At 37.1% G+C, this 25,378-nt stretch overlaps 2 protein-coding genes across 3 annotated transcripts; both read right to left on the bottom strand.

Moving 5' to 3' along the window:
- Positions 1-5,752: 5,752 nt before the first annotated feature.
- LPXK (tetraacyldisaccharide 4'-kinase family protein) lies at positions 5,753-14,799 on the bottom strand. Of its 2 annotated transcripts, XR_016435154.1 has the most exons (9): positions 13,991-14,799; positions 13,806-13,908; positions 11,272-11,487; positions 8,827-8,976; positions 8,252-8,461; positions 8,094-8,153; positions 6,689-6,731; positions 6,078-6,158; positions 5,753-5,924 (listed from the first exon to the last, which is right to left on the bottom strand). XR_016435154.1 is itself a non-coding variant. In XM_090020282.1 (8 exons), the coding sequence occupies exons 1-8, from the start codon at positions 14,242-14,244 to the stop codon at positions 5,781-5,783; spliced, it is 1,218 nt and encodes a 405-aa protein (XP_089876408.1). In that variant the 5' UTR covers positions 14,245-14,799; the 3' UTR covers positions 5,753-5,780. The 2 variants fall into 2 exon arrangements, 1 of the variants encoding a protein (XP_089876408.1); XM_090020282.1 differs by lacking the exon at positions 6,689-6,731.
- A 4,690-nt stretch (positions 14,800-19,489) lies between these two features.
- On the bottom strand, positions 19,490-21,695 carry LOC149827288 (transcription factor MYBS1-like). The gene is made up of 2 exons (XM_090019254.1): positions 20,688-21,695; positions 19,490-20,139 (listed from the first exon to the last, which is right to left on the bottom strand). The coding sequence occupies exons 1-2, from the start codon at positions 21,083-21,085 to the stop codon at positions 19,686-19,688; spliced, it is 852 nt and encodes a 283-aa protein (XP_089875380.1). The 5' UTR covers positions 21,086-21,695; the 3' UTR covers positions 19,490-19,685.
- Between the last annotated feature and the right edge of the window lie 3,683 nt (positions 21,696-25,378).

Here is a 25,378-nt window from a genome sequence, read left to right as displayed (position 1 = left end):
GGAATGAAATAACAATATAAATCGTTGAAAATTTACAGGAATAAACTAGACTCAATAACAAAGACACCACTTTTTACGGATTTGGAATATGACCTCCGGTTAGAGAGATATGACCCTGACAAGTTGGTCTTAATTCAGGTAGCGATTTACAGCGATTTGCTTACTGAATAAGACTACAAATCGCTATAGCGATTTGCGTAAGACACTACAAATCGCTATAGCGATTTGTGGAAGACACTACAAATCGCTATAGCGATTTGCGGAAGACACTACAAATCGTTGTTGAAAAGCCGGATAACACTATAAATCGTTGTGGAGCTCGTTGGAGACCCGAAAATACTATAAATCGTTGTAGGAAAGCCCAATAATACTACAAATCGCTGTTGAAAGGCCCCAAAAAATTTTGTCCGGAAGGCACTGCCTCCCGAGCCCCCCGCCAGGGGCGCCCCCCCAGCAAGATCCGCACCGGGGGGAGCTCCCGGAGCCCCCTCCTGTAAGGGCAAAAACTCTAAATCAGGCTCCACAATACATCATGTTGAATGATGTTACCCACGCTGGGAGGAGCCCCCAAACCCCCTCCTATAAGGGCAAAATCTACGAATCAGGTTCCACAACTCATCAAGTTGAACGATGCTACAGTCAGTGTGCAGGTCAGTCGGTGTTTGATGGAGCAATGTAGGATCGTTTGTTGGATGTGCACAGGGGGAACTCTTTGCCTCCCTTGATTTCTTCTCTAGAAAGAGAGAGGGTTTTACAGTGTTTTACGTAGAAGGAAGAAGAAGAAGATGACGATGAAAAGTTCAAACAGACATTTTTGATGGCTCAGGTTTGTTTCGTCGGATGACCATCGGATCGCCGGCTCACCATCGAATCGTCGGCTCACCATCATTTCGCCGGATCACCATCGAAGAAACGATTAAGGTTCGTTTCGCTGGGTAGACTTTGAAGAGTCAACATCATCCTTGACTTTCTGGATGGAGGACATGTTTGTCCTTTTTTTAAACTGTTTGTTTTTTCTTTTTTGAATGAAGGGCAGTTTTGTCATTTTCTCAAACCATCGCTTTATGAGAAGAATAACAAGAAAGGGTACTTAAGTCTTTGCAACCACACCATACTCCAATGCTAAGTGATGTCAACATACACGGGAATACGAGCCCCATGTGCTTGTATACGTGGTGCTCATTCAGACCCCCGAACACAGACGTGGGATTCAGTGAATCATCGGGGGCGAACATACACTACCCTCTCATCTTTGTTGGTTACTGCCAAACTCAACTCTACTAGCAAATATCCTTTTTTTATAGGCAACTCTGCTATCAAATATCAATGCCACAGTGGACGTGCGTTCGCCACTGATCGTGCGCGTGATCAGTGGCAGTCAAGTACTGCTGCTAATTATCCCATATCAACGTCGGGCATGCATTCGACCGCGCATCTGATGTTTTGGGGGTCGGACACTACCCTCTTCCTTTATATATATATATATATATATTAATGTTTTTATTTTGAGAGAGTAGTGAGTAGCTGACTACTCTTCATCCATACTTGCCACCAGCCTGCCGACCTTTTGAAGGTTTTTTTAATGTTTTTCTCAAATCTGACAATACAAATGTGTTCTAGCTTGATTTTACAGGAATAAACTCTTGAATCGACTGATTTCAGTTAAAAATCAACAGTCTACTACTTTCATATTCAACAAAAAAATACGGTTCAATTGTTGTTTTCTAGCCAATCGATCATGCCAAACACATCTGAAAGGGTCAGATCTACGAAAAACACCCTGAAAACCCCCATTCGATTGGGGTAGGCTCCTAATATGGTACACCTCTCTCTCTCTCTCTCTCTCTCTCTCTATATATATATATATATATATATATATATATATATATATATATATATAAATATAAAGGATAAGCTTTTTAAAAAGGATGTAGCGTTGGGATGTTTTCAGTTCTATCATGTTTCTTGGATTGAGTCCAAGTTCTGATACCAAGCAAGGGGCTGGGATTTGCTCATCAAAACAGGGGGTAGTCTTTTAGTGGTTTAGAAAATGGTTTTGATTTCAGACGCCGTTCAGTTGCAAAATTCATGCAAAATGCTGCTGGTGCCGCTGTACACAAATAGGGCATTTGATAATGACCATCTCCATACTTTTTTTTTGAGAGAGAAAGATCATTCAATTAATTGGTGGCAAGCAGTACAGGGCCCTTGATAATGAACATCTCTATACTTATTAAAAATGGAATATGTTACTTTATCACCTCTGAACAGTGGGCCTATGTTTCTTAATTAAATATAGTTCCTAAACATAATGACAACATGAAGTGGCAAGATAGCAGCAACCAAATTCTTGTGTGGAAAATTTTAATGGAAAAGTATTGCCAAAGATAAATAAATTAAAAATTGTGAGAAAATATATAAAAAAGGAATGAAAATTAGAAAAGATGTAAAATGAATAAGACCAATTTCCCTGCAATGTAGCTAACGTAAACATTTGATGAAAATAATGATATTTTCAAAAGATGAAATAATCATGTTATTTTAATGTCGCAATTTTTTAAACATTTTAAACGGCTGACAAATATCATGATATATGTCACAGATTCCTAGTAAACATCTAGATTGTTGGCGCTTAATTTTGATTAACCTGATTATGGTTTGCCAAACTACATTAGCTCTGTGCTTATGAAACAGATCATATAAATTGCTTTCACACTTTCTCTAATGGGAAAGCCCCATACAGAGGCTTGTTGTAGAGGGCAGACAACCAGAGGTTTGTTGTATATATAGAGAGAGAGGGCCGACAACCAGAGGTTGCCAACAACCTCTACAACAAGTGGGAGGGAAGTCGGGAAGGAATTGTGCCCCTTATGCCTTAAACCCCAGCCATGAGTCAGCAAAACCGACTCGGTCTGGGGGTAAACCTAACTTGCCGAATCTTGGGTTGGTCTAGGTGCAACCCAGACTGAACCAGGCAGTTTGAGTGTGACCCAGATCAAACCAGAAAAAAAAACTCAGTCTCAGTCGATCAAACCGAACCGACTCAATCGGACTAAACCAGTCTCAGTCCGAGTGTGAACCCAGACCGGGTCATATCTGACCAAGACCGACTCAGTTCGATTCACTCCAGACTGAGTCTGGTCAACAATTTCAAACTTGACTCGATTGACGCAATTGGTTCTGATTGAATCAGACTGAGTCAGGTTTGATAGGATCTCAATTTCCAGTTTAGATCTAGTTTGATCTGGACCAGACTGAATCTGATCTAGTTTGATCCAATCAGTCTGAACCAATCCAAGTTGATCCAGACCCAGACAAAAATTTGGTTTGGATCTTGTATGTAGTAGATGAAACAATATTGAATCTAGATCCAGTTCGATATTGTTTAGATGAGTTTTGGATCCTATGTGTAGCTAGATCTGGATCCAACCCATGATTGGATGGATCCATTCTGGATCTAGATTTGAACTGAATCTAGATCCAATCCGACAGTTTTAAATCCATATCAGCAGCTTATAATTTATTTTGAATTTTTTAGAATTTAATTGAGTTTCAAACCAAACCTAGTTAGTCGAGACTAGGTTCAGTAAACCTAGTACTCTAAACTCAGACCAAACATATTTTTGACCTAGTATGAGTCAGATCAAATGATAAGAGTTGAAATAACCAAATTATCCTTTTGTATACTCAATATCTAATTAAGTAAAACAGACATAACTTTATACTCAAACTTAGAATTGAGTGAGGTTTAGTGTGTTGAACTCGTATCATAAAGAAGATTTTTTTTGTCATATAGTCAAATCAAGAGCACAAAAACCAAGGTCAAACGAATCAACTCGAGAGAGGTATTTTGATAATTTTATCATAATATAAACAATGTATCTGTATTAATATGAACATGCTTATGTAATGATCAAGTTATATTGTTAGAACTACTTGAGACACAATTGCGACTAAAGTATAACATTTGTGTTCAATGTAACAAATATTATAAGTAATCTTGTGAATAAATCATATTGTGTTGCATGTTATTATTGTTATTGTACATTAGCAACTTTAGAAATGTAGCTCTTAAGTATGAACATGATATACATAGAATGATCATACATGAGTCAATTGCAATGAGATAATTATATACATATGCTATAATTTTTTAATAACATGCATTGTGATGAGATTGTGATTAACCTTGAGTATTGTTAATTTTTTTTATGTTGTTTAAATTTATATTGAGATTAACATGCTTAACTCCTTAAATCTTGAAAGTGTCGATATATGGAAAAACTATCTAGTTCACAGCGAGAGTACAACCACAATAGAGAGTGTCACCGGAACAATGTAAAGACTCTATATCGTTGCATGTTTAGTATGATACAAAGTGTGAACCCTAATGTCATTTTGAGAATGAGAATGAGATACATCGTGATTATTTCATGATGGTACTCATGGAATAACGAGAAAAATATGAGCTTGAAAGTAAGGTTCAAGATAATGAACCTAAGATATGACTTAAGATTTTATATTCACACAGTATCGGAGACTCTAAGCAACCATGGATGATTGAAAGTCATTATGATTAGAATGTAGCATGAATTATGCTGAGTTTAAGCCTGACCTCCTGGCCAACTATTGAAGGGGTCTTCCTTTTTGTTTCACTGCAGTACCTGGTGATTCAGAGATTACTGAGAATGTATGGTTTATAGTTTGGCCAATAATATAGAATTATGTTCTACATAGGTTGTTACATTCATAGACAGCTATAACCGGTATAGTCAACCTAGTGTTATAGTCTGCAGTGAGTGAGTGTTAGATTGAGAGAATGAAAACATTTAAAATATACAAACCTTGTATGGTGTATTAAAAACTAAACTCAAATTAGGAGCTTAGAGTCAACTACCATTACATGTTAAAATCATTTATTGCTTATAAATATTTTTTACCGAGTTATAGACTCAATTCTTGTAATGCATTTAACGCAAGCAAGACGTGGTCAACTACTCCAACTATATAGCAGAGTACTTGTTAATTTTATCTTTTGTTATTGGATACACATGTAATTATTATTTTCATATGTTATAAATGATGAAGTTTGTCAAAGAAAAATGAGTTTATTCAAAAAAATAGCCATATTTTCTGTGTAAACTCTCTACGCTTTCCCGTTGGAAAGTAATATCAACCAAACCTAAACGCTAGAGATCTCAGGTCAGGGTATTACAAAGCATCTGCCAAAAACTGATTTTTGTAACATATTATACAAAAAACATATCTTAACACCTGTACACATGCTCACACAAGCAGGGCTGAGCCGTAGACCCACTATTTGTGCTCAGCTTGTTTAAAGTAAATGAGTAGCATGAGCTTATCATGAACGAGTCAGGATGATCTGAACCGAATGGAACCATGAGCTTCTTGTGGCTTGGCTCGCCATCAAAATGGCGAAACTATGAATAAGCTCCAGTCAAGCTGAACCAAGCCGAGACACTAGCTGCTCGGTTCATTTCCCAGCCCTGGATATAATTTGTGGACTTAATGGATTGCTGCAAGTTATGTAATGACATGCAGCATACTTGAAGCATCTCTCTCTCTCTCTCTCTCTCTCTCTCTCTCTCTCTCTCTCTCTCTCTCTCTTGTGTGTGTGTGTGTGTGTGTCGGTGTGTGCGTGCACGCTCACTCACTTGCTTGCACCAAGTTTCATGCACAAAATGAAACTGCTCTCAAAGAAAATATGATACGTTTGGAAGCAAGCAAATAACGAATTAGATAATTTTGATAACTCAATATCAAGGGTATATGAAGTTCCTCAGCAATTTCATGAAGCTTTCTTGTGATTGCCCATAGTGCTGAATGATACACAGTGAAGAACAAAGAACCACAACATTCACATGGTTAAGCCTCATCAGAGCTAACTGGTCACGGTCATAATCCTGTTCACATCATCATTTATGCTAATCAATGTTAAGAAATGTCATGAACAGAGCATTGAATGGAATCATGAAAACGAAAATGCAAACGTCTATCCATGTTAGACTCACTATATAGCTTAAGAAAACATGCATGCAGAATGAAACAGTTGTTACCTTCTCAGTGACGACCAAAAGAGGCTTAACACCAAACTGATGCTCTGATTCTTCGATCTTTTCATTGATCAAATGAATATCCTATAGCCACGAAGACACCAACTGAGAACAAGATTGACCACGAATAGTTTCATATCATATATGTTAATTTAAGGAAATGAGACAGCTCATGAATGCCTTCATGTATTGCAAAGTAAAAGGTAAAGCATGCTGGTTTCTGCTTAGACAAATGTACACGCAAGGAAATAACAGAAGCTTGCCCCATACCTCTGTATATGATACAAACTCAAGTATAGGGTTAAGTAGACTTTTCTATACAATAGGCAAACAATCAGATTATTTCATGGTTGAATGATCTCAAAATTTTTGACATCCCACATACATATGTACATGCATAAATACATATGATACATACTATATATGTACTAAGCCAAACTCCTCTTGTAAAAGAGGGTTTAGATCAAAGAAGCAAGTAATAACCTTTCAATGGAAAATGTTACTGTTCTATCGCTAGCTAATTGATGTAACATGGTATAAAAAAGAATAATCCCAAATTTTTAATCCTCTATAGTGAGAGACGCCACATTCCTAAAAAGGAGTTGGCATTATACCTCAAAAAGGTTTTCTATGTCCACCGCTTTTGCACCAAACTACCTGCGTGATGCATGTGCCAAGTTACAGCTTGCCATCATAAAAGAAATCTGAAAACACACTGAAATTACACGTTGCCATGTGTGTTATACCCTCATCTTTTAAAAGAAACTGAAAATTCAAAAAATGTCTGGTCAACCACACACACATCTCATCATTATTGAAATGTTTACAAACATTGCAAATCTCTTTTGTGTGTGTAGTTGTTGACAATTTATTGCAAATTTAGAACAAAAATCCTCAATAGATTCCATTTATCAGAAACAGAGATTTCCAAGGAACGTTTTAAATTGGTGCCATGCTTTGATAAAGGAACATCTAAAACTTGAAAAGTTTGAAAATAAAATAGACATATTGAGTAACTCAAAATGAAACAAAGCATGAAGAGAAAAGGCGTAGGAGTACAAAAATCATCAAAGGATAGGCAAAAAAGGTTGGACAAAAAGCAAACATATAACGTGAAGAAATTAATATAAAAAACAAAAACAACTGTCAAATTCTGAAATCAAGCCACTGTTGAGAAAAGAACCATGTCATCAAACTAGAAGGATCCACATTCAATGCGATGAACGATGAGCCATGACAACTCAATCTACCAACCACCAGTGAATCCTAAAAAGGAGTGCTATCTGTTAAAATATTGATGTAATTTTATGTTTCACATATATATATATATATATATATATATATATATATATATATATATATATATATATATTTCACAATGTAATTTTATTTTAGGGTTTTCTTCTTTTTCTATTTTTTTATTTCTTTTTTGTATTTTTTACTTTTTTACTTTGAGACCATTGGGGGCCCCACTTTAATAGACGTTGGGCTCCCCAACGGTCACTAATATGACCGTTGGGAATCCCCAACGTCTACGAGTGGGAATGGCTCCCTCTTTTTGTGCTTTTCCATCTTGTATATATAGGGGTTTTCTCCACTCCAATGTTTTATGGGTTTTTACCCTCTCCCTTAATGAAGATTAATTCTTTTTAGCCTTTTGGCTTTACCCCTTTGTGGGTTTATGAGTTTGCACTTTATGTGCGTATGGTTGCCCCTTAGTGGGTTTGTGTATTTGCACTTTAAGTGCATGTATTTATGGGTTCATTATCGAACCTCTTGTGTTCAAGCTCATTTTTCTTATATCAATACTTGGCCTGGCCTGCTTGTGCATTGACAATAATATCTTTTCACCTATCCAGGCCAACCTTTCCATTGGACACCTCCATTATCACAGTAACTTCCACAAGGACTATTACATTCAAGACAATCAGATCAAAACACTTTGATCCAGAAGTTTAAAGAAATAAGCTAAGCATTATTTAGATAGATATAATCATGGAGAAATCCAAACATACATACCATATCTGTGAAAAAATGATGGTCCATAAAATCCATTCTATCTACATATGAGGCTCCCAGCTGTGGATGGACAAAATTCATACTGAGTATTTCCAAATCAATTCTATCAACAAAATATTATTTAGCCTCAACAAAAACATTCTTTTACATGTGATTACCTTTTCTATTGTTTGTACAAAAGCATTTGCAAACCCAATAGCAGAAACACATAAGACAACCACATCCTCTACCATGTTCAGTGGTAAAGCGTAATATGGTTGCTGCACATTGAAGAAGTGAGATGGAGCCAATCTACTAAAGAAAATGGGAAGCATTTCTTCAACTTCTCTTATCTGTGACACAATCATTTTGAGCTGCATATCTGGAACCTGCATTCAAATTATTTGAAGTGCATATCACAGGACTCTTCCTGTATACAGAATGCAAAAGATTTTGCCTGAAGTTTTACACAATGTGCAAGGCCCACTCATCTATTTAATGAATTTTAAACAAAGCCATCTACATTCAGTGTTCAATTAAGTCATCCACATTCAGAATTCAATTACTTCAATCACACGCTCAGCTCACTAATATGTTTTAGTGTTCAGGTAAGGACAAAATAGCAGGGAGGCATATTTTTTCCGCATAAAATGCATGCTACTGTTGAGCAACATAACGTTGGCAAGACTATCAGACTTTACTGTGTCATGAAATACATAATAGTGAAAAAATAGAAAATGTAAACTCCACACACCAGATCTGAATTATGGACCACTGCAACATGAGCTCGTTTCAATGCAGTAAGAGGCTCTCTAAGTGATCCACGTGGAATGAGTTGTCCATTTCCCCAAGGCACCATGCCATTAATCATCACAATGTTGAAATCCCTCAACAATCTCAAGTGCTGTTTTCAAGAGAGAATATATGAAGTAAGCAAAAAGATACTAAACTTCAGAAGTATCTCTAGACAATTTCAGCAAGTAAATAACAATTAGGCATAAATGCAAGTCTACATACAGATAGACATGAAAACTTGACCGACCTCTTAATAGAAGACTATAAAAGGTGACTGTATGCCATTTTTAAACCACCCTTAAGTTCATGAATTGTGAGCTGCTGATCTTTCACCATTTCAAAAATGGAATTATATATATATATATATAGATAGATAGATAGATAGATAGATAGATAGATTGGAGCGTAGGTGCTTGAACATTATGTGTTTGCGATACATGCTTGATGGATTTTTCTGCTCTTCCGGTGTTTGTTTCTCAGTTCCGACCCTATAAATGTGTTGGGCATGGCTGATTTACAAGGAATCCATACCTGGATCATGTGTTTTCGATGAAAAAAATGATATTTGGAGCCTCGAAAATTTACAAAGATTTTGGACTGTTGATTTTCGAACCTTATAAAAACCCACCCATGTATCGGAATCGAACACTTCAAGAGCTGATCCCTATAAAATCAAGTACATAGATCACATCTGTATGGTCAGAATTTAAAAATAAAACGAAAAAAACCTGAAAAACCCTTCAAGCACGTATTGCAAGCACCTACTCTCTCTCTCTCTCTCTCTCTCTCTCTCTCTCTCTCTCACTCTCTCTCTCTCTCTCTCTCTCTCTCTATATATATATATATATATATATATATATATGACATTCTTGAACCATTATTGAAGACACATTGGATTTGAACATGACCCTGATATAACAGCAAGCTACCTAATTGAGGGCTGGAAGGTCAAACAGGTAAGGTAAAGTCACACTCTCTTAACATAAGGCTCTCAACTTTCAATCCAACTGGGATTACCCCCTTACAAACTTGACTAGGCAAACAACAAAGCACCCTATACACCACAATTCACCCCAATAAGAGAAAAGATAAGCCATGAGAAAACTATTACTACTACGAATAATAATAATAATATAATCGATAAAGTGAAACATGCTAACACGACATCCAGCCATGTCCTCAAAGTTTATTTTTGCACAACTGAGAAACAAAAATCCTCATAAGATTACACATTCCACTCACCTCATGGCTTAACCTCTAAAAGTTGACAAAGGGGGAAGCCTAAGTGGTAGCTCAAAATTATCATACTACTTTGACAAATTATGTGAAGTGCAGCAAGATGAAAAAGAGCGATACATCCTTTTAAATGGTGCTGGCCTCATACATCCGTATGGTAAACCTCACTCACAAAAACATGGAAAGTAAATAAATACACCAACAAGTTGACTGAAATAATATGGTCAACTGGGTTACAATGAAGTCCTGTGAAATGTTGGGATTTCTGTTTAAAATGACCAATGCATCCATATCTTATTGGTAATCAGTGCACGCCAACTTATTTACTAAGTGAATCTTTACTTGGTACAAGAACTCCAAGTAACATAATGAGGTTTACATCCTGATGTCAAATTCTAACCAAAGAATGAGGCTTTTAAAATAACCAAAATTTTCTCAAAACAAATTAAAGGATATGCTCTGTTATACATCACTCGGATAGTCCATTTCTGCCCCTGTATCATACCCTCATGTACTACTCGTAAAGAAGAAAGCTGCAAAGATATACCCTATTCAATATGACATGCAGTGACAAAGGATCCATTTTATTTGAATAACATTAGACGTTTGGAATGATTCAGATGAAATCAAACAAACAAATAATGACTGTAGATGAACCACAATGTTTCCCAGCATGAATGTCCAATTTGATCAGACTGGATTCAGTGGATTTTACGAGGTCAAAAACCAATACATCAGAGTCAGTTCCCAAGTTGCAAAGATTCTACATAGAGAGCATCGGGCAGGTGTAAATATGAACTCATATATTTATAAATGTCAAATTGGGGGCCTAATGGCCTTTTAGATGTACAAACATCAATCTTAAAAAGGTGGGCTATTTGTCTCACACAAGCTAAGAAGATTACCTAGAAGTACTATAAATGCATAGTCCTTCATATTCATTCTAAATACCATGCAATTTGGCAATATGAATAAAGTGCAAGGGAATACAAAAAAAATTACACATATCGAGCAGCAAATCATGCACAACATAGTAATTATATAAAAAATGAGTAATAAATTCTGTGATTTAAGAAAACAGATTCATGATAGTAAAGCAAAAAGATATGATAGTAACATGCATGTCTTGAAAACAAAACTTATATCATTACTGTCTTGAAAACAGTACCTGCATTCCATCATCCAAAATTACAGTACCAATCTTGCCACCACAATCAAAGTCATCCTCTTGTTTAATACAGGATGTAGAACAACAATCTATGTAACCATATTTGCTGAAGAAGCTAGAAGCTGTGGCAACCCTATTTGCTCCTACACCAATCTTAGCATGAGTCCCAGTGAGATGCCTTTGAAGCATTTTAGCTTCATCTCCACCACCATAGCCCTGCCAAAAAGAAAAAAGAAAACATATTTGAAATATGTAAATGCAAACATAAGTATACATATGATTTACAGTGTGCACACAAATGCACATTCAAATGTTCTCTTTTGCTTCCCTTTCTCTAAGAAAGGTGGCTCCAGATCTATATATCTAAATAAATGCACATGTATACATGCCATTTCTTTGGATTATAGGCTAAAAGATATATAAGGACAGAAACACTTGTCCAAGAGAAGATTACTGCATGAGTAACATCATAAAAACAGTAAATATAAAGATAAAAGGCAGGATTTCTCATCACTTGCAAGAAACTGATTGTAACACTTAAATTCCACATCTGGGTTAAGGTCATTAAGACTCCATTTCTCTTAGAGATACTTATATATTTAGCAGAAGCACAATCTGGATCTGATTCTAAAAAGTCACCAATATTGATAATAGATAACAGATAATGTGGTACTTGCATTGGAGGGACCATATGAAATCCATTTTGTATACGTTTATTTGACGGTTTAAATATTTAATCAACTTAACCTTCAAGTCTACAGATTATTGATGTTTTTTCACAGTTTGAATATTTGACTAAACTTAAACATGATTATGTCCTGACTATAATATTAAAAAAACGGAAAGTTGGGAGAAGTGGGATGAAACCAGCTTGTTCTGATTTAAAAGCTACTGAATTCCTACGATAAGGGCTCAAAAAAAATATTCAGTCTTTCCTTTTATGAGGAAAGTAAGTCTGCACTTTGGTCTCATTACTGCACATTTCAATGCCAAAATTTGCAAATGAAACTCTTTTTGACTGGATCGTGAAAGCATTTGAAACACCAATTTGTAGTGAGAATACAAATCCCATCTCTCATTTACAATATGCCAACGCCTATATTGGACATAGTACACCAAATTGCATCAAGCATTCCAAAGAGTAGATACATTTAACCTGGTGTTGAGAGCTACCAATCGCAGTTGGTAGGTGCAGAAGCATAGTTGTCATATCCCTTGAAGCCTTACCTTAAGTTAAAGATTAGAAAAACCTTTGCCCTACTAATAAAATAAAAGGCCCTATCAATTTGTAGAGATGATATAGGCCTCCTCTTGTTTATAATTAATACAAGCTTGTGCACACCATGCATCAGTCATAATGTCTATCTTAGTTGAGCAGTATGTCAATCACATGAACGTTGTCTAGCAAATTTGCATGATAAACACAAACTAGTAGGAACTAGGAATATATCATAACTCAGAAAATGGATCACTAGTTTACCAAGACTGATTCACTCAAGGATAGAAAACATCCACATGCTGGTATATGATTGAAATTACAGGATGATCTTGTGCATTTTAGAGTGCAAATTGGCACGCACGACCATGTGTTTTCAAAGAATTTTATTGTATCATTTATGGAAGTAACCGATTCTTCAACAAAAAATGCATTGAAGATTGATTTGCACTGGGTTTTTCTAAAATGTACATGAGAATTTGACATTTTGTTTCATTGGGTTTCTTTTTTTCGTGACATTGGGTAACATCCAACATTTAGAGAGGAATACATCTAACAGAACCTAAAAAACAGAGTACAAGAACTCATCAAATATGATAGGTTGAGAATCAAATTGTTTTCCATAAATGATCATAGCAACTTTTTTATGCCTGATTTCTGTTTATCCTTCTCTTTTCCCTCATGTTAACTACTGCATGGATATAATGAAAATTTCCTAGAGAAGAGCTACTGCATAGCTTAGTCAATACCACATCACTGAACAGATGGACAACCTTAGCCACAAATAAATAAGTTACTCATGGTCAAGGTAAATATGGAACCAGAGCTATGCGCTGGAGATCATAGCAACATACGGACTCATAGAAAATATGAATAGCTAAATCGAAAATAATAATAATAATAATAACACAAAAAAATTAGATATTATACCCACCTAACCCAATGAGGACAAGCTGGCGATACTAGTACCTTGACATAAGGTTTTTCTTTCCTTTTTGTTTTCTTTTGTGAGGAGAGAAGAGATACTAGTATCTTGACATGAGCTATAATTATTACCAACAAAACCAAATAACACCTCAAACCCAATGCCTCAAGCAACATTTCGGTGCATTCTTTACCGCACAAGCACCAACCATATAGAAAAGGATTCATGTTTTCTCAATGCAAATTCTACTTCTTCAAATTGCAAGAACCAACTAATTTTAGTATCTCACAGACGTTTTTACATAAGCCACCAGAGAGTATACCATGAAGCGTGATTTCTCATTAAACCGAACAAAAGGTGGAAATATTCCAATAAAGAAATAGAAAACCCCACCCTTGTGAGGATGAGGGGACAAATGTCATCTTCAACCAAGCGACGAGCAACAAACTCCACCATCGGCGTCTTCCCATTTCCTCCCCAAGTGAGATTCCCAACGCTGATAACAGGCACAGGCAACCTACATGATCAAACACCATGACTCTTTAGAGAGAGAGAGAGAGAGAGAGAGAGAGACCAACTTTGTTGGGTTGAAGACGCCCCATGTGTAGAGTCGTTGGCGAACAAGGAGAGAGAGATGGTAGAGGGCAGAAGCTACAGAAAGGATAGGAAGCAATGACTGTTGGAACAGAGAGAGTGAGGAGATGTTCCCATTGGGAGTATGTGCTATTTGGGTCACCAACTTCTTGAGGGTTTCCATGTACTGAGGACCCATGCGTTCATAGGACCAATCTCTCCCACTTCTTTTCCTTCTCCAAGCACTATGGTTGCCCATACACCAATTGGAGATTTAATGCAGTGTCATCCTCTTCCGCTTTTTCATGCACTAAGAAGGGTTATGGTCCTTACTCCCATCTGGTACATGAATGCTAGTGCTTCTCAGAAATTAATTATATGAAAATTGTGCTTGAGAACTTTTTCATATGATTCACTTTTTCGAGCGTGCAACTTTCTCATGCAACAACAAATCTGAAAAAAGCTACTAGCTCAAAACCTTGTGCCCCTTCCACCCATCTAACGGCATTACGGAAGACTACAAGTGACACATCCTCAGGAGACGCGACCGAGATCAATGGAAGCAGTTTGATCTCTTACGCAGTTCCCTATCAAGGAAAGAGTCGAGAGATGATTAAGGTACGATCCTCCAGAACTGCGTAGCTGGGGCAAAACTTGGTCAGCATTTACCCTCAGGATAATAGGTCAACTTCTTCAGTTTCTTTAGCTGAGACTTTTCATCAAACACTTGGTGACCAGAGACTCACTTCTCCTCTAGAAACCGCAGGCCGTCAGAAGTCATTGGCATTTCTCCGAGCACTTTGGTAGTCCACATTCTCGATCCTAACCGTCCAGATGCATCAACGAAGCTCAATATTGATCCCTATGTTAGGACAGCTTTTTTTTTTCACAAAAATGAAAAGAAAAATTTACGTATAGGCGCCTAACTTATAGAGAAATTATGTTTAACGGCCAGCATTGTAAAAGTTTTCGGATAGGAGCCTGTCCTTTAAAAAGATTGCTCATACGACGGCTTATGTCTTTTTTTTCTCACTTCACTTCGGTTTATTCTATAAAATGACAGTTCAACCATTTATTTTTCTTAAATGACTGAATGTTACCTTTTTATGTAGGAACGCTAGTGAATCGGGTGTAGTGCCGAGGACAAGCTCTCCACTCTTGCCCCGTCTTAAAATTTTGCCCTTCATTCTTGTGGCGGGTTTTAATTTTCACCTTCATCCTTGGTCATTTTTCGTTTAATGTCTTTCATCCTTGCTCCAAATAAGACGGGTATGAATGAATCTCGGTTTTATCCAGTACAAGATTTAAATGGTTCTTTAAAAAGGAGATCTTAGGAAGTAGAAATTTATGGTTATATATATAAGATTTAAATATTATTTTATAATATAATAAAAATATATTAATAATTTCATTAAGGCAATAGGGTAGGCGAGGGCAAGCTCCATATGGGGCGGGTTCTGACAGATCTTCGTTTTCTCACGATCCACTGCCCTGATCCTTATTTTTATGGGACAGTACAGTATGTCCAATAATTAACTTTGATAACAACTTTTTTCTGTCACATCACTACAGTTGACTTGTTAAAATTAATCATTAACCATTTCTTGTTTTTTTTTTTTAAATGATTGGAGGCCACTTTTGATAGTTGTAATGTAGTTAAAGGCCAAATAAGTAATTTTTGCAACTAATCGAATGTGGCCAATACCATGTTTGACTCATAAGGTTTGAATTCAGATTGAGATGGTGAAAAACTCATACCATTATTTGCTTTTTAGATGTAAACATATTCGGATATCCATCGAATTTGGATATTTGTTGAATTTGATAGCAAAAAATAAAACAATATCTACATTTTATTATAATTGGATGTAGTTTTGGCTAAACGAAATCGAATTCGGTTGGATATTGAAAAAAACTGACTCATAATTAAGATCCCCGTCACATTGTAAAACTCGACGAGTATTCTCTGCCCACTGAAAATAGTTCAGTCAGTGTTGACCTTACGGCAAGAGATGCACACTGTGGGTATCGAACTCAGGTTCAAACGGGGCAAGGCAGAGAGGGGCTCCGTTCTCCCTAAGTCCAGTGCCATCCCTATTGGTAGGGATGGCAGTGGGGCGGGGGTGGAGACCCCCGCCCCGCCTCAAGATTAGAAGCTCCATGCCTGCCTCCATCCCCGACGGGGATGGATTTTAACCTCCATCCCTGCCTTCATCCCCGTTTCATGTCCTCCATCCCCGGTTCAAACGGGGATGAGGTGGGGAAAAGTGGCAGGGGCGGGGTAGGGAAAAGGGTATCTCCATCCCCAAACGGGGATGGATTTTAACCTTCGTCCCCGCCTCCATCCCCGTTTCATACCCTTCATCCCCGGTCCAAACGGGGCGGGGCCCCGCTTTCCCCCGGTCCACTGCCATCCCTACCTATTGGTCCACTGCCATCCCTACCTGCTTCAAGGTAATTTGTAGATTGAGATTTTTTATGAATTGCTTCAAGTATATTGGTGGTTGTTGACACAATTGGAGCACAATATAATTTCTAAAATCCGAAATTAATGTGCAAAAATGTCATCATGTTTTACCTTGGTCTCCTCATTGCAAACTGAATTGGACCAATTGGTCATTAGAGAACTGGCAACTCCTTTTTTCCAAGCGTTAGTAATTAGCTCCATTTGAATTCCAATCCGACTTCATATTTTATACGCATTTTAGTGGTGATATTGTTTTCTTTTATTTTGGTTTTTCTTTTCCTCATGTTTGTGCTGCATCTGGATCTGATTGCACTAGAATGTAACCATAGTCGCCAATATCATTCTCCGCGTGATTTTTCTCAGGAGTTTTTTTTATTCAAAAGTTGTTTTTCTCAACTTGAGAAAATATTTGAAGTTTTAAATTTTGAAAAATATAACAAATAAAAAAAACAAGAAAGTAATAGGTTTTGTAGTATTTTTCTTGCAAAAATATAAAGAAACAATTAGAAAAGTTCTTTTAATATAAAAGAAACAAAAGAAGATACTTAATATATAAAAAAGACGTTTTTTGAAAATCTCAGAAAAATATCATGGTATTTTCAGTTCCGGCGATATTATGAAAAATTCGTGAAAAATATCTGCTGACCTTGAAACAACGATGACATCGTGATATTTTCAAAATATTGACGATATCGGTGCTATGAACTTAACCGAGACCATTTTTACATGATCTCTTTTTGTTTTAGAAAAATCTTTTTTCCACCTAAAACCCTTCTTGATGTTGCAGTTGCTTTGGTTTGATTCTAATGAAATGGATGAATGACACTTTTATAATTGTGTGGGAGACTTTAGTATCATGCTTATGGACATTCTTGTTGGTCCTTTCTGGTTATTAGCTCATGTAGCATGTTGATTATGAAGTAGATCCTTTCAAACTTTTTTTTGCTGGCTTTTGATCTATTTTAGAATCTTGCAATTATTTGTTGCTTGTTACTTTCCTAAGCTCAAATTTTGTCAATGTTGCATGGTTTTAAAACTAGTTGACTCGTCACTCAGCTCATCCTTGAATGACCCCCTGACTCCGTTAGGTTAACTCGGTGACTCGGCCGGGTATATTTTATATAAAATATAAATATATGTATATATTATGTATATTTTATAATATTGTATCAATTTATTATATATAATATATATTATATAATGTTTTTATAATATATTTAATGTATAATTTTATTAATATATGTATAATCATATTTTTACATATAATATACATAATATTTCTATTATATTTTATATAATATGTGTAATTATATATATATAATATATTATATATGAATATATATGCATGACTCGCCCATGACAGGGCTGACTCACCCCATGACTCGACCGAGTTTTGTTCAAAACGAGTTTGTACTTGTTTTTGACCTAGTGAGGGTGATCCGAGCCGAGTCAACTTGCCGAGTTTTTAAACTATGCAATGTTGCAGTGTCTTATAGTTGATCAAATTGACCCGGGCCAAACTTTGAGAAGAATATGAGGAAGATTCTTTCGCTCCTACCTAAGGGAGTCCAAATCGAGTGCAATCACATGTTACAAAATTTATGCATTAAGCACCTGAATGCCCTCCATCAGGCCTTGGGCCCTACAACTGACAGGCCTGTACCCAAGATGGAGGTTGATCAGGGGCTTAATGTACAAATATTTGTGTTGCACCTGATCTTTTCACTACCTAAGGTATATGCTTATGATGCTTTGGCATTTTGACCCGGAAAACAGTTCCTTCAATCATATGCTATATAGCCTGGTTTAGATCTGAATGTTAATTCAACTTTCATGCATCTAGAAAACATATAACTAAGGTGTATGCTTACAATGGAGACCATGTAAATCTAAGATTCTAACCCACCACATAATGTAACATAGTTACGTTTTTCTCAAAAAAAAAAATCAAATATGTTTAGATCACAAAATTATTTGCACTAGTAACATAATATTTCAAGAAACAAGTTATATTTTAAAAATATAGCGCTTTTCACATGTACGAACCTAGTCACAATCACAAATCCCGTTGTAGTAAAGAAAAATCTTGGAATAAATTAAAAGGTTGATTTTCTCTTGAAAAATAACAAACATGTTTAAAATTCAAAAATACGCAAGAAAATACATAAATATTAGAAAAAATGAAAGTACAACACATTGGTATCGATATAACATGATAACCTTGCAACATGACATTTCCTTAATAGGTGATATTTTGAGAATATTGTGCTTTCTTCCGGTCACAACTCAAATCTTATTCTAAGGATTTTCTCAACAAAGAAATTTTTTTGGATAAATTAAAAGAGTACAAGTATTATTTTCTTGAAAAACATAGATATATGTAAATTGTAAAAATATATGACAAAATATATAAAAACATATAAAAATCATTGAAACATAAAAATTATTTAAAAATATGAATTTTTGGAAACCGTGTGTAAAACTCTGAATCTAAGATTCCAACCCACCACCTAATTTAACATAGTCATACTTTTTCTCAAAAAAATAGCAAATACATTTAAATCACAAAAATGTTTGAGTTATTGTAAGAAAATATAGAAAAATATAAGAATTATAAAAATATATAAGTATTTGTAGTAGTTACATAATATTTCAAAAAACAAGTTATATTTTGAAAATATGGTGCTTTTCACATGTAAAAGAAAAAAAGAAAATTTATTAAAACAAAAAAACAGAGTTTTTGCTTACCAAATTTAAAAAAAAAAAACAAAAAAAAAACTTTGAATTGATCCATTGTTGTTTTATAAGGAACTTTATTAAAACCTACCCTCTCCCGTTTGCTTGCACATGAGAACTGGGGCAAATGAGAATCACTCTTATCAAAATTGTGAGGGATGATTATCATTTGGAGACAAACAAATGTGTTAATCTAAAGTTCATGGCCAGTCACATCCATGCATGACCTCTATCATAGATTAAATACTTGATTCAAAGTCATACCTGATTCATAATTGGAAATTGGACGAGGCAATCTTCAAGCATCAAAACTAAGTACACCATTTTCTTTCAATAAAGAAATAACATCTGCCTGCTGCAAGTAAAGCACAGACTTGTTGGAAGTGATAGGATGAGTAACAAGATTATAATATTAAAATTGTTTGACAGGCCATGAATAAGGAAGCCCTTCTTTTAAGAACCTCGGCTATAAAGGGATTAACACAAAGATCAAGTAACTATTGGTACATAGGAGGGGGCGGGACAGGGTAAGCAACAGGAAAAACATAAGGGGCATGCCCAGGGGGAAGCATCACTGGAGTTCCAACTGCAGAAGCCATTACATGGCCTGTTATAGGCTGACCAATTGGTGACCCATACATGCCCCCCATGCCCATGCCAGGCAAGCTTTGTTGAGAGGAATGCTTAGCAGTAAGTCCAACTGTCCTTGTCACAGTAGTCGTGTTGCTCTGGCCGGTAATGGGTCCTTGTGGTGATGACACATCTCCATTACTTGCACTTGTAATATCATGGATGCTTGATCTCCTCCTATCTCTGTTCATTGAGTTTAATCTAATGAAATACTTCTGTGCATGACTTGCCACTTGAGTAGGAGTCCTTGAGACGACAAAGTTCCTGGATATGCTTCTCCAATCACCCTTCCCAAATTTGTCAAGACCCAACAAAAACAACCTATAATTCAAAAAAGAAAGATCCATCATTTAAACTTCCGAAAAATGTAAGAGAGCAGTAGCTTTGGTACATAAAAAATGAAGATCCATCCAATAAAGCAAAAGCAAGCAACAAATACCACATATGAAAAGAAGAAACACTAATTGGGTGATCACTAATGTTGATAAAACACCTCAAAAAAGAAAATAAAAAATAAAAAAAAACCAAAGCAGCAAAATATGTAGATAGTACAGTACCTCAATAGATTAACACATACAGAAAAAAAAACATATCTAACCATGTGCAATTAGCAAAGAAAACATGGATATACAAAGTGGGAAAGGGTGACCTTATTTGTATTCAAATTTACAACATAATCCATTTGGAGAAAAGGTAATTCCACTAGAAAATAGCCAAATATTAATCTAGCGCAGGAACAACATCCCCTGTTTGGCTACACAACAGTTCTCTATAAAAAAACGGGACAAATTCCCAAATTGCATAAAACCCATGTAAAATCCCACCTCCCACCACCAAAAACCAACAAATCTGAGCGAGAGAGAGAGTACCTATGTTCTTCCTCTGTCCAAGGAATCCCTTTACGCCTTTCGTGGTCAGATCTGGAACTCCCCTTCCCACCACCATTGACGTCCAAGGGCAGACTGGAATACTCACCACCACCACCACCATGCCCATAATTCCCCTTATTCGGCTTCTCTGCGGCCGGAGAAACGGGTTCCTTCCCCTGAATCTCGTTGGAAACATAGCAGGGAATCGGAACCCTGCCGGCTTCGATTGAGTTCACATCTTCGACCAAGATATCGTAGTGGCGCTTCACATCGGCCACGGTCTTCTCGGGAATTGAAGCGGCGATCTTCTCCCAGCGATCGTCGTCGCCCTCTGAGTGCATCGCCAAGCCATTCTCGAAGAGCTTTTCTTCATCTCTGCTCCATTCTATCGTAGACATCTTCTTTGGTCTCTAGATCGGGATTCACACAACAGAAATGAAAGCGGGTGTTCATTGGAGAGGAAGCCATTCTTTGTGCTTTTGATGCAAATACAATTCAGTCTTCATGCCCACCAAACCAAGGAAAGAAGGAACGGGAAATGGGGATATGAGAGAGAGAGAGAGAGAGTTTGTGTAATTGAAAGTTTTAGAGAGAGAAGAGCCCAACTCTTGCTGTGTTTGTTTTAGAGAGAAGAAAGGAAGGGGAAGCCCAACTCGATATTGAAATGGAAGGAAAATTCAGAGAGAGGAGAAGATCCCGGAAGCTTTTAAGAAATTGGTCGGTGGGTGGTAACAAGATACAGAGCAGTGGACTTAGAGAGAGAGAGAGAGAGAGTCACTCTGTATGAATTTTGGATTTAGAGAGAGAAAACACACCACAATTCATGCAAACAGGAACTCGACCAAAGGAGAACCATATTATAGAGAGGGACGATGGGGGTCTTTAGAAAGAGAAAACCCACCACAGTTCATTAACACAAGGCTTCATGGAGCAGAGACCCATGAGAGAGAGAGCTTTTTAGATAAAGGCTGAAAGCCACGTCCCCACGGTGTTCTAGCGGCCTCGCGGGACCAAAGTATGGACAAAATGTCAAGTAAAATATGAGTCATTTTCAACTCGTGATTTTCACTAGCAGAAGGAGAGAGAGTCATTTCCTACTCGTGATTTTCACTCACAATCATGGAATTGCAATAGGAGTGATACAGCCAGAATGCGGTCGCTCTCACTGCCAGAGGAATTCTGGACCCCTTCTACGTGGCCTCCTCTTCTCCACACGTCCCCCACTTTGGAATAACACAGCATGTTCTCTTGGATCCTTGGATGGATGATTTCTTCGCACCATTCGCCCCCATAACATCATTTTATGTCCCCCCCTCCCATTTTTTTTTTTAGATTATATTCTCTTTTCAATCTCCCACACCACACATTGTTTCCATCCCAAATTACAAAAGCTTACATGAAACCAAGTCAAGGGTCTCCAAACAGCTCTCCTGTATATTGTGTCCCTGAAAACCATAGGAGAATAACACAGTACCCCTATTCAATGTTCTCAGGATAAGTTTGTTTTTGCTGAGGGAAGCGTGAGCTTGGGGAGACTGATTCTTTCCATTTTGGGTAAAGTATAGTTCCTATGTATAGTATGAACATGGGCCAATAGCTGCAAGAATTCTTGTGAGTTGACAAGACAATAGCATTTGTGTGATTAAATGAGTTTTACATAAAATCCAATGACTCGCTTGAGTAGTGGGCCACTGAGATAATAACTATTATTTTTGAGAATCTAATGTGGTTATAAATAGGTAACGGCCATCAAGGCCGTTAATCTCAACCTTTCTCACTTCTTCTCTAGCTTTTGCTGTGCATACCTCGATCCAACATCCTTAAGTGGTTTCGGAGCAAAGTTGTGGTGTGCGTAGTGGTGCCAACCAGATGTAAGTTTTTTTTTTCGATTTCTTCCTGTCGGATGAGGCTCTCGCTACCTGTGTGAGCTGCATAGTCTGCCTAACGCGAGCCTTATCTGCCGGTTAAATTCAACAAAGCTACCAAAGCATAAAAAATAAAAATAAAAATTAGAGAAATCGCAAGCATGGCACAGAGGGTGAAGGAAGAGACAAAGATCTTTGATACAGAATTTTGAGACCCGACGTCAAATTTTGACATCCAAATAAAATTTTACATGGCAGGGAGGTGCATGAACGATGATGACAAGCTTACATTTATTTTCGTTAATAGTTAGCCCAGAAACTGTCTCAAATGCTTTTAAAAGCATCCAAATTCTAATTAACCATTTGAGAGGGGTTGGCTTCACTCAAACAATAGGACGTCATCGGCATATTGAAGCAATGAAAGACTATCTAAATAATCTATGGGTAACTGATCCATAAAATTTGAGCATTTGGCCTTTTCAAAAATAATGTTTAGGGCCTGTACCTCCCTATATTATTAAACAATAGTGAGGAGAGAGGTCAGCCTTGATGAACACCGCGCCTCATTTCAAAGAAAGACCCACATTCACCATTGACGGAGACAGCAATTTGGGCAGTAGAGAGAGGTTTCATAATACAAGTTATGAAGGTGGTTGGGAGGGCCATGTCAAGTAGACATTGCTGCAGAAAATCCCAACTAACTGTGTTGAAGGCTTTGTAAATATCCAACTTAAGAAGGAAGAAAGCATTATCAAACTGCTCCAACGAATGCATGATCTCATTAGCCACGAAATCGCTGTCATGAAGCAAATGCTCTTTGAGAAAGGCCGACTGGCAAGGGGAAATGATGACAGTCGCTCTGCAAACACCTTTAGCCAATATCTTGTAAGAGCTATTAAGAAGCGAGATCGGTCAAAACGATAAATATCTTCCTCAAGAGGCTCTTTTGGAATCAAGATAAATTCTGAATGATTAAGCTCTTTGAGCAGAAATAAAACTGCAGCAAATTAGATTTGCAATCCTCCCAGAATTGCTTAAAAAAAATGAGTGGGATAACTGTCAAAACTGAGGGCCTTGCTAGGCGGTAAGGCCCAAGCAACGTTTTTTATTTCATCCAAAGAGACCAGACTTACCAAGGCACCACCATGTCTGGAGAGATGGTTCCAAATGGAAAGTCATGGGAATGAAATATGATAATAAAATTGGTTGTTTTCTTACCTTAATATATACATCAAGATATTTTATTATCACCTAACTTCGACCTAGTGGAAGTCCGGATCTCCACAGGCAAATTTTATTATCTTCATAGAAGACTTTCAGTCTTCTTCTATGATCTTTTAGTATTTACTTGGTTTCAAAATGACACTTATCGTAAAGTTGAATCCACAAAAATTTAAAATTTATATTAAGATAGAAATCAGGCTTTACACTCCAACAATATGAAGATAAACATTATTAAGCTCACTGATTTTTTTTTTTGCTGAAAATTGGATATGAAGGGCTTTACCTGCTGATCTACGCTCCTAGGGGCATCATCTTTTGGTGGCCAATAATCAATCATGGTTGGCAAGGCTCATAGAAGTTAAGAGGGAGTCGGGTGCAATAGCTTGATTATCGAAGTTTTTGTGCTAGCTCCCTTGTTAATGTGCAGGTTATGAAAGGCACCTCTCTTTTTTGGACAAGGCAGCCTCAGGACTCGGTCCTCTCTACAGGTCATCCCTAATTCCTTCTGTATACAGCTTTATTATTGTTTTGAGCTCTTGTATAATTTGCTCATGAATAAAATGGTTTGAGGGGCGATCCTCCCCCAACTTTCCATATCGAAAAAAAAAAACTCTTTTTCATTAACAGCATCAACTGTTCACCTTTTCAAATCTAAAAATAATAATAAAATATTTGTACGAACCCAAAAAGGCGTGCCTGCCTTTTGAGGACTGTGTCTTTTGTATGATTCTCTCTCTCTCTCTTCGCACCAAGCCACCGGCAAACCACCACCACCAGCATGCCTTTTCAGACGACATGACCTATTGATTGATTACTATGGAAAGCAGCTGGCTACGGCTTCCTCCTGCACCACCATGAAGATCATCGGCGTCTCCTCAGAGTCTACTTGTTTAATCAAATCCGACTAATCAGATTCAGATTCAATTGGTTTGTCAGAACTGAATCCAAATCGTTTACATCCCTGCTGCCTATAGTCTATAGTCGTGGTCCCTGTCACTACTGAAAGAGACCTGTAATAGGACAGCCAACATTTGAGTCTAAAACGCAACTCGGATTGGAGTCCTACCATGTGCACAAAGTAGTAGTGTTATAGGGGTTGAAAAGAGAGACTTACATCTGGCAAGGAACTGCATTCTGACCAAAGGTGGGCTCCGCTTGTCTGGCAGGAGCAGTTAGTGCTCGTCACCTTGTGTTGAGATGTTGCAAGTTCGAATCTCAATGGTGTGGTTGTATAACTGGTAGGGGTATGCCTAACTCCCAGCTTTCTCTGTCCAAAAATTAAGAAACTGCATTATGTGGACTTCAGTTTTTAGGCAAAGCAAGTTATATGTTTCCCCCGATGATTCACTGAATCCCACGTCTGTGTTCGGGGCTTTGAATGAGTACCACGTATACAAGCACATGGGGCTCGTATTCCCGTGTATGTTGACATAACTTTGCATCGGACTCTGGTGTTGTTGCAAAGACTTAAGTACCCTTTATTGCTATTCTTCTCATAAAGTGATGGTTTGAGAAAATGACAAAAATGCCTTTCATTCAAAAAAGAAAAAAACAAATAGTTCAAAAAAAGGACAAACATGTCCTCCATCCAGAAAGTCAAGG

Source organism: Nuphar pumila, chromosome 10 (assembly GCF_984573655.1).
Source record: "Nuphar pumila chromosome 10, dmNupPumi1.hap1.1, whole genome shotgun sequence".
Classification (NCBI taxonomy): domain Eukaryota; kingdom Viridiplantae; phylum Streptophyta; class Magnoliopsida; order Nymphaeales; family Nymphaeaceae; genus Nuphar; species Nuphar pumila.
This window is presented reverse-complemented; position numbering and strand designations above follow the sequence as displayed.

Bases quoted from the DNA above. Each gene is read 5' to 3' on its own strand.
- LPXK (XM_090020282.1), bottom strand. From the start codon at position 14,244: ATGGGCAACCATAGTGCTTGGAGAAGGAAAAGAAGTGGGAGAGATTGG. The intron at 8,154-8,251 runs GTAATCACATGT...GTCCATCCACAG, and splicing joins TTGTACAAACAATAGAAAAG to CTGGGAGCCTCATATGTAGA. The intron at 5,925-6,077 runs GTAACAACTGTT...TGATGTGAACAG, and splicing joins TTTTGGTCGTCACTGAGAAG to GATTATGACCGTGACCAGTT.
- LOC149827288 (XM_090019254.1), bottom strand. From the start codon at position 21,085: ATGTCTACGATAGAATGGAGCAGAGATGAAGAAAAGCTCTTCGAGAAT. The intron at 20,140-20,687 runs GTACTCTCTCTC...TTTGAATTATAG, and splicing joins TGGACAGAGGAAGAACATAG to GTTGTTTTTGTTGGGTCTTG.